We start from the raw sequence: 13,938 nt of genomic DNA on the forward strand, positions 1-13,938 counted from the left end.
ATTGCCTTCAAAGCATGAAAAGAAAAATGTTTGAATTCTCTGATTCTTTTGAACCGAAAATCCCAGTTGTTTCCTTACAGTCACCTACTGCTTGCTTCTTTTTCAAATTCTGCAGGTAGCAAAGGATGACCGAAGTGACATTGAGTCAAGCTCAGATGAGGAAGAAACAGTACCTCGTTCAAAGACCCTGCACAGCCCTATCACCACGAATGGGACAAGTGGTGCCAATGGGACAAATGGGTATCTTACTGGTGGCACTTGCTCAGAGGAGCATTAATCCTTGAGTTCAGTCACGAGACATGAACAGAATGAACTGTTTGCTACTGGAAGTAAATTATAAGTTGTGAATGCAGTTTCTTCATATATTTCAGCATCAGAAAAAATTAGGAGTATCAAAGCATTCTGATAGCGCGCTGCCATATTTCCTGTTTGTGAATGAAGACAACACACCATTCTGTATATGTAGGCATGCTGTATGTGTATGTAACTGACACAATGGGAGCAGTATTTTCACTTGTACTGTCTTTGAAACTTTATTTATTTTGTATTCTTTCAGGAACTTGTGGACAAAAGGGAATATCCATTCTCAAACTTTATTTCTTGGGATTCTCAGTGGTGGAGAGCATCATGCTCAGATCTCTTCTGTCCATCCCTGTTGCTTTTGCTGAATCTGCTATAAGTAATAGTTGCTTGATTTGTTACTTACAGTAAGATAGAACATAGCTTTATAGATACTAGAGCTGCTTCAGATATTTTTGCTATCTTTGTGTTTTAAAGTGCTGATTTTGAAATTGCCTATCAAATCACAGTGGCCGTTCCTCCAACATAAAGTTTTGAAACACTGAATTGATATTTTAAATAGTAGGTAATGTGGTAAATTAGCAATTCAGGGAAAAAACTGTGGTAATTGTGGGATATTATTTTAGCATAATTTAAAATTCAATTTGGTGGCTAATTGCATTAGAAGTAGACTTGATTTGTGGTGCAAATACCCAAAAGCATTGATGTCAACAGTTAGCATAAACTTATTCTCACTTTTTTTTTTTTTTTTTTGGCCCTGCAGTTTTTGCTCTCTACAGATTTTAGCTTTTTGCAGAGATTCCATGTTGAAAGGTGTTTGTTCAAGTACACCATTGTGAATCCAGACCTCACTCCTGAAACTGTTCTTGCACGTTCAGATGGATGAGAGCAGGGGTGTAATGGAAAAAACAGCAGATGGAAAGTTCATTGCTTCATCAGACACAGTTCAGTCTAGGTATTGTTCTTATAATTATTGCCACTTTCTTGGTAGGGTGAAGAGAGAGAAGGCAGAATGTCATACATTAATAGAAGTAGTTTATTTTAAATGCACGAAAACTTGAGCAAAATTCACTTAATGTAATTCACAGCAAACTTTGAACACTCAGCAGTATTTCATCACCTCTACAAATAAAATTAAGGGTGTCTGTAGAATAATTTTGCACTCCTTTCTCATCCAAGATTTACAAACTGTGTCCCAAAGAAGACAAATTAACACCCAAAATAAACATCTTTATATACATACTTCTTCCAGTCTCTACATCAAGGCTTGATGTAGTGTGCTAAAGATCATTCAACTCTTGCAGGACACTTCTGTGATTTGTGTGACAGCAGTGCCAAAAGTAGGCGAGGTTCTTGGGTAACAGACTCTATGCAACCTACTGTTCAACAGTATTGTGTATGTGCACACAGAACCAATGTGCTTTTAGACCAAAGACTCATATATTTTAAAAAAAAAAAAAAAAAAAAAAAGGAAGGAACAAACCAGGAAAAAAATGTAACCGTGTGTCTTCTATATACAAAGGGATTGAAGTGCTGTGTTCAGCTGGAACTCTGAGCCAGGAAAACTTTCTGATTCCTTCCACCTATGCAAATAGCAAAATATAGATGGTTTCTGATGCCGTAAGACATGTTTAAAGACTATTTTATACAGACTCCATTAAAGAAAGTTGTGTTGCCACTTCTTTCTTTTGAAAAACTGAGATTTGTCCTATTCTACTGGCCACTCTTGAAAACTTGTAAAACCTTATTGTCCATAAAGACACTTTTGTCTTAAGAAAAGATGTGCTAAAAGTAAGGGCAGAATGGCATGAATTAAAATAGTTCCTCCACTTAGTAGACAATAAAGGTAAGAAAACTGAAAAATTGTAAATCATGGAAGGAGAGCTGTCGGTTTTACTACCCACAGAGCATCTTTTGAAAAAGCCAGGTAACCTTGTAATTCAGCAGCTGCGTATTTTATATGTCCATAAGTACATCTGAGGGAGCAAGAGAATCTTAATTAAATCTCATTCTCCCCCAAAAGTTTCTCTGCCTCTAGTTTTTCCTCATCTGTCTCCTGTGCCTCTGATTTCAGTTATCTGCAGGGTAGGTTATACATGAAAATACACTGATTGCAATAGAAAGTATCCCATTCACATTATTTGAAGTGGCAGTTGTTTAATAATTACTGTCAAGATGATACCAAGATTTTAAAACAAAAGCATCCTGGGATATATTGAATGGACACTATAATTTCTGTAATCTGACCTGCTAAGATGGTAATCGAGAACAGCAGTTTAAACATACCTCTTTCATGGTGTTGATTACTACCTCCACCGGACCATTTCCCTTCTGGAAAGATGGTTACAAAAATGGCATTCTGGCAAAATATTTTGTCTTACATGGGTACAGAATGTTACTCTGAACTATCAACATACACAATATAGACATCGTTCAATAATACTGCAATGTTGTTGATACCTGGACGGAGAACAGTTCCCAGTAACAATCGCTGTGCAAGAGGCAGGAGACCTTTGGTCCCTGTTGGTCCTCCTCAGCTGTGCTCTGTAGCGTTGATTCTGATGTACAGTCAAGGCTACAAACCTTGAGGTGATTTGCCATTGCTCGCTACGTATGCTCTTAGTTTATCCCCACTGTTAAATAATGCAACTTAAGACTGAAACTCTTCCTTTGAGGTTTAAATTCAGTTGCATCTCTTATGCACTGAAGCATGTAAACAGTTACCGTGGTTCAGCTGACTCCCAGTGACTTATTTATTTTCTACAAACCCGGCTTTTGGAGTCCATTCTTAGCAGCCTAGAATAAACTTAATACAGATACGTCTGGAAAAGAGGTGAGATGAGATATTTAAATGACCCATTTGGGTAATGGGATAAGAGTAAGGAAGCATTGAGAACTTCACTAAGCTTTGCTAAACAATCGCTACACTTTCAAGCTACAAGTTTTTTTATGAAAATTAAAAATTCACACAATTTTTTCTGTCATTAGTGGGAAAGGCCAAGTGTTTTAGTGATCATATGTGACGGTGTGTTTTGATTCATTGCTTTAACCAGTGGATGTCAAAACTTTGGCTTCATCTTCCACTCTGCAGAAAGAATGTCATGCAACTATTTCCTTTTTCATTTGAATTTGTTTGCTTCTCTGCTGAAGAGCTTTGCAAGGTGCTTTTGGAGGCCATCAAGTATTTAGAGGATAAATGCACATATTCCAGGAAATCGATTGGAATTATTCACATGCCTCATGGTAATGCAAGATCTTGAAAGGTTCTGTATATTCGTACCTTTTGTAGAATTGTCATTTTAGTCATTTTAGAAATGAGGGTTTGTACTCTATAACCTATTTGTCTTCAACTTCTATGCTCCCCTTTTATAGCACAGTACGACAGTGGTTGAGATGTTGAAGTAGAAAAATGAGGAAATTATATGTAGAGTTTGTTAGTAAATAGTAAGAATCTGTCTTCTCTCCCTAGCCAGCCCAGATTATAGTAAAATAGGATTCCGATCTCCCTTTCTTTACTGTTTCCCATACTGGCATATTTTGTACCAGAAGAAAAATATATGGGGGGAGGGGTGTTTGTGTCATAAAAAACGAAAACCAAACATTGCAGAAAATGGTAGAAATATCTGATCAAACAAGGGTGGAAGTTGGAGTCTTTTGGACTTCTATCAATGTTAAATAGCGCTGGTTCTAAAATGCCAAAGTGTCCCATGCTGTTTCCTTGTGGCTATTTTGTAGGTTTTTCTATGTATTATTTATTTTATTCTAGCAGAATTGGAACAGGTATCACAGCTTTCATATGCTCCTGTCTCAGCATGTGACCATTCTGTCTGATTGCCAATGCCAAATCCTTTTTCTGAGACCCAAGAACATGCACTAAAGCTTTGCTTACAATGAAGTGATTCTTGTCTTAAATCTATATCTGTTTCAGGTGAAAATCACTTGCTGGTTCTGAACAGGACACAACGGTGAAAGCTGTTACCCTCCAGAAAATGTCAGTGATGATTAGCACTGGTTGATTTAGACACCGTGTGCATTTTATGCAGAGTATTCTAGTAGGAAGCCTAATGCCTGTTTCATTCATCTCATATACTGCAGCCTTCTGTATTCTCAGAGAAATATGGGCTACCATTGGTTTTCTACAGTTGATGCTTTGGTATTTTTTTAATCTCTTTGCTATGACTCATTTTTTTATGTCTCCTGTTGTCTACTTCTTGTGACATTTGTGCGAGAGGAGCTATCAAATACTTTTTACCCTTCCTATAATGTAGACCCTATTTAGGTCTAACTTCAGTGTTCTGCAGACTACAGTTGCCTTTAAACCGTAAAGCAAAACCAGTTTGTATTACTTGTTTTGACTGGTTTTGATTTGGAACAGGGAACTAATGGGAACTTCAGTAAGACAACCTTATTCTTTTTTTCTTTTTTTTTTGAAAAAGCACTAGTGGAAGTTTGGAAAAGTGGCATATGTGTGTAGCCTTTAAATAGTAAAGATTTCTGATTGTAGTTGCAATGAAAACACAGTGTTTTGAGTGTATCTGTACAGAATTCTCAGTCTTTGAAATTGCTTTCAATTAAAAAAATTGAGGAAATACTATGAAATGATGTTTTGGAGCCGTGTCAGTGATCACACATCAAACAAAAGACAAAAATTACTGTTACATGACCTAAAAGATCTGTACAACAAACCCCATTTTCTCGCTTCTGTTGAGCTTCATTCAGCTTCTTGCAGTCCCGGGGTTTAACTTTTATACACAAGCTCTCGTACTGCACTGTGCATGTTGACTGCCTGTTGCAAGTCAGGGTGAGGCAGATGACACTATTTTACCTGTGTTTTCATGACAATCCTGTGCTTGAGCAACTCTTTCAGAAATGCAGTGATGTGTAGGACCTCCACTGTCCCAGATACAGTGATGTGCTAGCTAGAAGTTCTTTCATGTTTAACTGTTATGTAGAACTTTGGGAGTTATTTTGTGTTTAACTTGGTTGGTTTGGGGTTTTTTTAATATGGAAAATAATTGTTCCTCAAAAAAATCTCTGGAACCAATCAGTATTGTGGACTATTTTAATTTAGAGACACTTTCATAATAAACATAAGTATTAGGAATGTAGTGTCGGATTTCTTTTCTATGAAATGCAAATGTTTTCCTTTGTTTTAGCTCAAAGATTATCCACACTGCAGACTCCAGCACGCTTAGAGCAGATCCAAGTATGTCTTTGCTGAGTTTGTCACTGTATTTCATGTTATTTCTTGCATGAAACTGTAACAGCACGTGTTAGAAGGACAACTTCTCTTTATACAAATAAAAATATTTTTATTATGAAGAAAAGACATTTTGCTAGAATTTCAAAAGTAAAATTTTGCATGTTAGTCATGTCATATGTCCAGCTGGACCCACTTTGGAAAACCTGTCTTTTTTCAGTCTAGGTGGTCAGAGTTTCTTAAAAGTAGATGTTGACCAGATGTTTTGGGCTAAACTGTCAGTCAGCAAAGCACCACCTACTAACCACTTCTGGAAGTGAGAGAACAGGCCCACTCCCGTACAGTGGTTCTTCTGAGAAAAAGCTGCAGCTCTTGATTTTGCAAAAAAAGCTGCATCTTCCAGACCTCTAACATTAAAGCAGACTGAATCTGCTTGCTTATTTATGAGAGGATTCCATGTTTTTTCATTACTGATAAAAAGAAGAGGGGTAAAAGGTGTTGCATTTTTAAAAAAAAACAAGGAGCCATCTCTGTGTAGCAATGCGCTAAGCCGGAATTGATTTCATATGCTCACTGAAGTAAAGTCTACAAAATACCATTGTCAGGCAAGCTCTGGTGCAGCATTTAAAGGTGAAAAGGAAGTACTTAGAAATGGGATGCATGTAAAGATTCTTACAACTTCAGCAGAAAATTGAGGCAACATTTCTCATAAGACAAATACAAATTATGTAGGAATCTTCACACATCAGCTGAAGTTTTGACTCCAGAAGAGAAGTAAACCTGGGGATCTGCACTGTGTTTGAAGAACTAATTACTGTAGTTGTTAATATGCCTCCATGATAATATATAGAGAGATTCTTGTAGTGCTTTTAATATGGCATTTAAATTCTTATTTATTGAAGAAATTTAATTATGTGAAAAATTGCCCAGTTGTATGTCTAATGTCTTTTGCTTCCTATTCCACATATACCCTCAACTTAGTGCAAGGAGGAGCCACTGTGTACAGAAAATGGCTCAGGATAATGTGAAAAAGAGCAAGAATTCTTTGATGTACTTGCCTTTAAGTCTGTAAAGGTCCCTCTGTACAAGAAACACAGTGGTTCTCAGAAGATGGGAGGTCTGTGCAGTTTTAGAAGAGCTAAAAGGCAGTGTCACAGTCTCCTGTGGTACAGGTGAGTGGAAGAAATCCAAATGTGTAACTGTGTCAGATGGGCAAATTGCTGCATGAGTCAGCATCTCATCATGCTGTGATGGACAGAGGCTGGGAGGTTGTGTGGAGGGATTCCTGCTCCATGCCGTTAGTCCCAGCTCTGCTGCTGTGGGTGGAGGGTTACTGTTTCCCTAATTTATGCTGGTTTTTTGGTCTGTTTTTATGCCCTGTTCCACACCTTGACAGATTTTACGCTACCTACCCAGTCCCTTCCAACCCCAACCATTCTGTGGTTCTGTGAAGTCAGTCAAAGGGCATGTTTCCATATAGGAAGTTATCCATCAGTCATAAAACTGGTGAGTCAATAGCAATTAGCATTGTTCAAAATGCTGTGACTGAAGAGGAAGGAAATAATTAACATTGATTGTATCTTCTTTCAATTGATCATTTCAGTGCATAGGCACATAAAAATACATGTAAGTTCATATGAAAAACGACCACGCACTTGCATGACTAACACAATTTTTAGCATAGTCTGTCAGTCTCCCTAACAACTTTTAAACCTGTTGCTCCATTAGGCCAAATTTGAAAAGGAGAATCTGTTGCAGCTATTCTTACAGGGTACTAAAAAGCAGCAGCCAGGTAAAGGAGAGAGCCACAGATCCACGCTCTGTACCGGAGGAAGGGCAGGCAGAGTGCAACTGGTGTCCTGCAGCTTTAGTAGCAGCCAAGCAGAGGCTGAACTAGCACAGCTCAGGCGTGGGGTAAGGAAGAGCTAGGATATCGCTGTGAAGTTCAAGGACAAAACCACAGACCTGTGGGAAATCAGGCTTCCATTACCTCTGGTTCTGCTGAAAAATCTTGTTTATAAGCTCAAGATTCTAAAAGGGTTCTTTGTGTACAACCTTTAGAGTGATTAGGATAATGACAGAAAGAATGGAGTCTCACTGTCTGGCAGTCAGAGCCGTTCCCCCCAGCCCTTCAGGCTACAATCCTATTCCAGCAGTAAAGCCTGGTGTAATTGGATTGCATCTATTGCTTTCAAAAAGGTAAGCGTATTACCATAATTATTTAGTATACTTTATTCATACAGTTAAAAATGCGCTGTAATCTGCCTGTGGGACTAAGTGATTTATCTGTGCATATGTTTGTTATATCGGGTTCGGCAGGGCTTTTAAAAAGTTGAAATCACTCACAAATGAGTTCACAGTGATTTTAGAGTATTACAATGACAGGACTAACTTAGACAATTTCAAGGTACTTATTAAATTCACAGTCTATTAAAGCATTAAAGAAGACAGTAATATAACAGAATTGGAATATGACAGAAGCACAGCACGACTTCCATGTCTTAATTTTCACAAGTGTAGCAAATACTTGTTTGCTTTTCATAATATGTCTAGCAACATACAAGAGGGTTTACGAAAAATGTCAACAAACTCAGCTTAAATACTTCCTCTCTTGGTTGAGTAGGTGTGTAATAAAACTGTTGTTAAGCAGGAGGACTTTTACAGTAATTAATTTCCTTTTCAAAATCGACCTCCAGCTAGCATACAAACAGCAGTTGTGATTAAATACACTTAATACATATGTTACTCATGGTTAATATTGTTTTGTCTTCCCAGCAGTCCTTAAATTCACGGCGTATTTCCACTAAGAAATTCAACACTTTATTTTCCAGATTTTTACGTTATATTACAAGAAAAATTTTATAAGGTTCTGTCAGCAGTAGCTGACAGTCCATGCATTTCAGGCTTGACTTTTGGTAGCTAAGTACAGGTTAGCAGTTTGAAAGGGAAAGCTAAGGGCTGGGTAAACTGATTTATGTAAAAAGAAAAGCCCTTCACTGAAATCCATGTCTGCCTTAAGATAAACCTGATCCTGCTAATAGATGGAGCACTACCAGCAGCTGCAGGGCTCTGGCTCATTGTGTCCAAAAAGCTGCACAATGCTTTTGAGCTCAAGAGCTTTCCCACATGCTCTTTGAGGCATTTCAGTTGGTATTTGTATGCTATTACACTAGGGTCCCAATAATTTTATCTGTTGCGTCAGTACATAGCATTATCCTACTTGTCCTTAAAATTGGATATTGCTGTACTGTGCCACTTTGTAACAAACAGAAAATTCCCAATTGCGACGTAACAGGTGCAAGAGATCCTATAAGCACTAAGTGCATTTGATACAGGCACATTTTTGAGATTTGAAGACAGATCTTTAGCTAGCATAAAAGCTGGTTTAGGGATATCACAAGCCAGCTTAACTTCATATTTTATAATGATCAAAGAAACAAATGTGTTGTGTACCCTTTCCTAGCTTTTACCTGCTTTTGGAATGTCTGGCTGTTTTAGAGGAAGTAAGATTTGCACCTGATCTGCCTTTGCAAATATTAAGCAAGTTCATTATTCAAACTCCAAAATTAGTTGTAAAGGTTTAAATTACACACAATAAACATTTCAAACTTTACTTCTTGCTTTAGGCATATCCATAGAACATTTACAACCAGGCACATCATCTTTTCTAGCAAGTAATTCCTAGAAATGTAAATTCCAATGCAGCAGTTGTCGTGTATTTTTATGTCCTGTGCATAGCAATCTTGGCAAAGTAATTTTGTTAGAAGCAGTAAAATATCCACTCATGCCTGAGATGAACAAGAAAAAATGACAGTAAGTCTGAGCATGTCTTTCTTACTGAGGGCATGTTTCAGTTGTTTTCTCCTGTGATGAATAGTTAAATAGAGATCATTACAACATTAATCCATTGCTAGTAGATCAAAATTTGCATGTCTGCAGCCATTCAGTTAAGTAGTTGATTTTACTGTTGTTTGAAGAATGATCCAAAATGACTTTAGATGACAGTGGACTAAAATACTGTTTTCATTTTTCTTTATTTAGAAATTAAAGTAAAACATGGATAAATGCATACTTTCACAATACAGCAAGGAAAGAAAAAAAGTGTGCTTGACACTAGGAAGAGAGGTATAAGCTGGTTTTATACAGACTGATTACAAGATAAAGCAGTGAAAGCTTTTCTGATGTTTGCAACAAATGCAGAAAAATTGTTAGTTTCTCTGACTTTGAGCTGGAACTCTTCTATACAGTCCAGAGGAGGAGAACAGGAAGTCACTAAAAAGACAAGTTTCCAAAATATTATTATAAAAAAATTCATTAGGTTTTTTCCATGCTTATGAAATACAAATGTAGGTTATCTTTGTACATTTCAGCTTCCTTAAGTATTTTGAGTAGCCTATTAAATAATTTTATTCCAGCAAAGCAAAAGCCTCAAAGAACACATAATTTTATTATTTTTATTTTATTTCCAGACCTACCACTCAGTGCTGTGCTCCTGCTTGAATTCCCAGCATTTCTCAGTAATCCACAGCCTGCTCAAAAATTGAAACACGTTCCTAAACATTTTTGTTGCTCTGCAGACAGGATTTCTGTTGCTCTGCAGGCAGGCAGATTGAAAACTGATGTAGTGTCCAGCATGTGATAAACTTTTAACTTCAGTACAGTTTAGATCTGAATTAATAAAACCAGAAATGTATTCAGTCCATACCTAAAGGCAGAGCAACAGCAGCATCTGTCTAGAAGCTACTCAGCACAGTACTCAAATCACCACTGCTGTTCTTCATAACTGAAGATCTGTACTGCAAAAACAGCTTTCAGATACGAAAGGCTGTACCCTTACAGAATGGGAATGCTGGATTTCAAGTTTTAATCTTCCTCATGTCACATAACTTCTACCCTCTAGGCTTCTCAAACAGGTTGGAATATGCCTGTCAGCAGAAACACCCACTCCAGCAAGAACAGAAGCAGCAACAAACCACCTATCTCTATATTCTCTTCTGCTTTGTTCAATACAAAGTAAACTGCAACTCCACAAACAGAGGGGATTGATGACAAGCAGTTTTATCTTCATATAAATTAAAAAGAAAAACCAATTTAAAAAAAAAATTACCACTGCAAAATTCTTGATTCAGAAATTGGAAGATAAAGATTAAAACCAAACCACACTTTACTTCTTTCCCCTTTCTTTCAAATAGGGGCATTAGATTCTGTCCCTTTGCTTAAAGATTCAAAATTCCCATACCTTCATAATCTCCTTGTTCATTTATGGAAAGCGTAAATACATATGGCTTGTCAGGATCTTTGTGGTCAATGTGTCTGAATATAAACTGTAATTGTTCATCTAAAACATACACAAACAGAATTAATTAACACCAGTAACCTCTACTGGAGAGTCACAATGATGACTAAAATCACACTAAAAGCTGCCGTTTCAATTAATATTCTTAGAACACTTACAAATTAGGCAACCCTAGTCTCTTTTGAAAGACAGGTGCATTTTAACACACCATATTTTGCTATTTGGGAGACACTGGTAATACCTTAGCTAAGATAATCCTGCAGTTGTGTAAGCTAGTATGTTCTTCACTGCACAATCCAATGTTAACCATTTTGTATTACTGCACATGAAAACGACAGAAACTTACTGTGAATTCTGCGTATCTCCAATCCAAGCCGCTCTTCAAACAATGCTTTGAACTTGCATAGTCGTTCCACTCTCTCCTTAGTGGCTTTGTTTTTAGAAGATATTACTAGAATTTTAAAAGCCGCCGTAAATATCAAAGTAAAACAAGCACATTACAAATATTCAGAACAGTAGAAAAGCCCATCAAAAGCAAGTGTAGAAAACAATTCCTCCTGTAATTAAGAAAATTTACTTGTCATTTGCTTGCTTACTTTCCTTTTTCTTCAGCAACTCTTCTTTAAGCTCCTGAATGCTGTCAGTTAAGTCCTTCCTTTGCTCTTCTTCTTGATTTAGGTTAGATTTTATTTCTGTCAAACGCTTTTGATTTTCTGACACGTGCTGGCTCTGCTGGAGGATCTCTGAAATCAGGCAAGAAAATATGAACATATACAGTTGATTAATCATGTCCCTGCTATTTAGTGTTTATCTATATAGTTTGAGATGACTTACTTGAGTAACACTAGTGAAACACATGCTATATCAGCTGAAGAGAGAAGTCAGCATAACTAGACTAACAGCATTAAGTAAACAAAGTGAAAGTTATTCAAAAAAGCTTTTCTTCCTTCCCCCCCCCCCCCCCAATACCTCAACCAGATGCAAATTGTTTCTGGTGCCAGCACTATATAAATAATAGACAAATAATTTGACATGAAGCAAGAAATGGAAACTCTTGATTGATATTAGAGCTGCAGTTATTTTTACCTGATATTCTGAATTTTAACTACAGAATTCAGAGAAGTTAATCCTAGACTGATAGACTGACTATAATTATTACTAATACAGAAGAGACGTAAATAACCTAGTATTTAACTTTACTAAGCAATCTTAATTTACGTTTTATTGCAGTCAGCAAGTTCTGGTACTTTGTTTTAAATACTTAAGCACCAAAACCACTATACTGAACACTTTTACTAGACCTTTATCTTTTCACATCATCAATGAAGTTTTCCAACTGCTTTTGAGTTGCAATTTACATCCTGTAACCAACCAAATACGTTTGAATTCATTGTAACTTCATTCTGATGATGTTACTTACCTTTTAAAATGGGAAGATAAACATATTATTCAGCTGTATTAAGTTAATTTTTAGAAATGCTAGACAATAATTAAAAACTATACTGTACCTTTGCTATACTCGTGAATTTTATCAATCATCAGATCTCCTTCTTTCAGCTTCTTAGACCATTTCTCTGTAATGGAAAATTATTTGTTATCTGAAAAAGTTTGAGGATAACTTGGAAAAAGTAGAGGTAGCAGGAATATAAGTCTTTTTACCTGAAAGCATTTTTATGGACTCCTTGCATGAATCTCTTAGTACTAAAGTCTCACTGATCAGTTCAGTGTCATAAATACTTTTTAATTTGGTCCAAAACTCCTTCATTTCTCTTTCGAAGAGGATTATTTCATCTTCTGTCTTTATATTCGCCATAGCGCTACAACAAACACGTAAGTGAATAAACGTAGTGTCAAGACACGCAAGACAGTCGTAGCGGTTGTAACCCGCAATTACAGGAGAAACCTTCAGGGCCCTTTCTACCCCCTCGCACTGTTAAGGCCTCTTCCCAGAGCCGCTTTTGTTGCTGCCGTTACCACAATAAGCAGTAACGGCGGCAGCCACGTTTCTCTGGCTATTCCACCAGCACGGGGTTACCCACAGCGTCAGGGGGAGGCGCGGCGCTGCGCCGTGCTCGGGGCCGCCACGGTACCGACAGCCGGTGCCAGGACCCCGGCAGCCCCCGGCCGCCCACCGCACCGCTGCCGCCCGGCGCATCGCTGCCCTCCGCGGGGCCCGCAGCGAGCGGGGCCTCTCCTCAGGGGGGCACCCCCCTCTCCATCCGACCAGACACTAACGGCGGCCTCCACGGCCCCGCAAACAAGCGGCGCTCCACGGTACCTGCCGAATCCTGCCTAGGGGAGCGGGACGGGGCAAAAGGCGCCCCGCCGAGTAAAGGTTCACCCAGGGGAGCGGGACGGAGCGAGAGACACACTACCGAGCCCGCCCGCACCCACCAGCTTTCAAACGGCCGGCGTCTTCCCGCGTCCCCAACGGCTGCTTTCTAACTGGGCGCCGCCTCTCGGCCGCCTCGCAACAAGCGCCCCGCTGATAGGCTCAGCCGTCCTTCCCGCCACGACTAGGCCCGCAGGGCGGTCTGGGAGCTGCTGGTGCTGTTGCTGCGGTAACGGCTCCCTCCCGCCGAGCGAGGCGGAGCCGCCATGATGGAGCGAGGTAGGCGGATGCTGGCTCCGCTGCGGTGTGCCCCTGGGCTTGTGGAGGCGGTCGCTGCGGTGCTGCGAGGGAGAGGCACCTGTGAGTCCGTCTCCTTCCCCTGGGAAACCCTGTTAGGGTTAAGGCGTTTTCTCGGGGCCCGCTGAGGGGGCCACGGCCGGGCTGCCCGTGGGGCCCGGGGGTGAAAGGCCTGGTGTGGTTTGTGCCGTTTACTGGTCTGTGCTGAGGGGAAACCGGGTTCGGACTGGGAGCAAGTGAGCTCCTTTACGCGCCGCTGAAGCTGGGACTTTTTGCCAGTGTCTGTAGTTTATTCACGGAACATACTTGGGGAAACCCAGTTGTAAGCTTTGTGACAAAGTTGTTTACGAGTAAGTTTCCTGAATTGCCTTTTAATTTCTCGAGCCTGAAATCTCTCGTGAGCGTGGAGCTATTTACCTACCTTCATGATAACGGTAGTAATTTTTCATAATAGGTAAATCATAAACATTTACCTTAAAGGTAGATCTTTATGATAGGAGCTAATTGTAGTCC

At 39.1% G+C, this 13,938-nt stretch overlaps 2 protein-coding genes across 4 annotated transcripts in view; one reads left to right on the forward strand and one right to left on the reverse strand.

Moving 5' to 3' along the window:
* The window catches only part of CERS6 (ceramide synthase 6), a 124,355-nt gene extending 122,611 nt beyond the window's left edge, over positions 1-1,744 (forward strand). The window contains exon 11 of the mRNA XM_040605016.1: positions 116-1,744. Coding sequence (XP_040460950.1) covers positions 116-277 — 162 coding nt within the window. The 3' untranslated portion in view covers positions 278-1,744. The remainder of the gene's footprint in view (positions 1-115) is intronic.
* Positions 1,745-9,517: 7,773 nt separating this feature from the next.
* SPC25 (SPC25 component of NDC80 kinetochore complex) lies at positions 9,518-13,291 on the reverse strand. 3 transcript variants are annotated; one of them, XM_040605100.1, is made up of 7 exons: positions 13,191-13,291; positions 12,456-12,613; positions 12,305-12,370; positions 11,393-11,539; positions 11,143-11,247; positions 10,740-10,838; positions 9,518-9,772 (listed from the first exon to the last, which is right to left on the reverse strand). In XM_040605100.1, the coding sequence occupies exons 2-7, from the start codon at positions 12,607-12,609 to the stop codon at positions 9,639-9,641; spliced, it is 705 nt and encodes a 234-aa protein (XP_040461034.1). In that variant the 5' UTR covers positions 12,610-12,613; positions 13,191-13,291; the 3' UTR covers positions 9,518-9,638. The 3 variants fall into 3 exon arrangements, with proteins under 3 accessions (XP_040461034.1, XP_040461035.1, XP_040461033.1); XM_040605101.1 differs by having other exon boundaries at positions 13,138-13,238; XM_040605099.1 differs by having other exon boundaries at positions 13,075-13,232.
* Positions 13,292-13,938: the final 647 nt, after the last annotated feature.

Source organism: Falco naumanni, chromosome 8, assembly GCF_017639655.2.
Source record: "Falco naumanni isolate bFalNau1 chromosome 8, bFalNau1.pat, whole genome shotgun sequence".
NCBI classification, from domain to species: domain Eukaryota; kingdom Metazoa; phylum Chordata; class Aves; order Falconiformes; family Falconidae; genus Falco; species Falco naumanni.

Bases quoted from the DNA above. Each gene is read 5' to 3' on its own strand.
- SPC25 (XM_040605100.1), bottom strand. From the start codon at position 12,609: ATGGCGAATATAAAGACAGAAGATGAAATAATCCTCTTCGAAAGAGAA. The intron at 12,371-12,455 runs GTAAAAAGACTT...TTTCCATTACAG, and splicing joins GTCCATAAAAATGCTTTCAG to AGAAATGGTCTAAGAAGCTG. The intron at 9,773-10,739 runs GTATGGGAATTT...TTGTCTTTTTAG, and splicing joins TGAACAAGGAGATTATGAAG to TGACTTCCTGTTCTCCTCCT.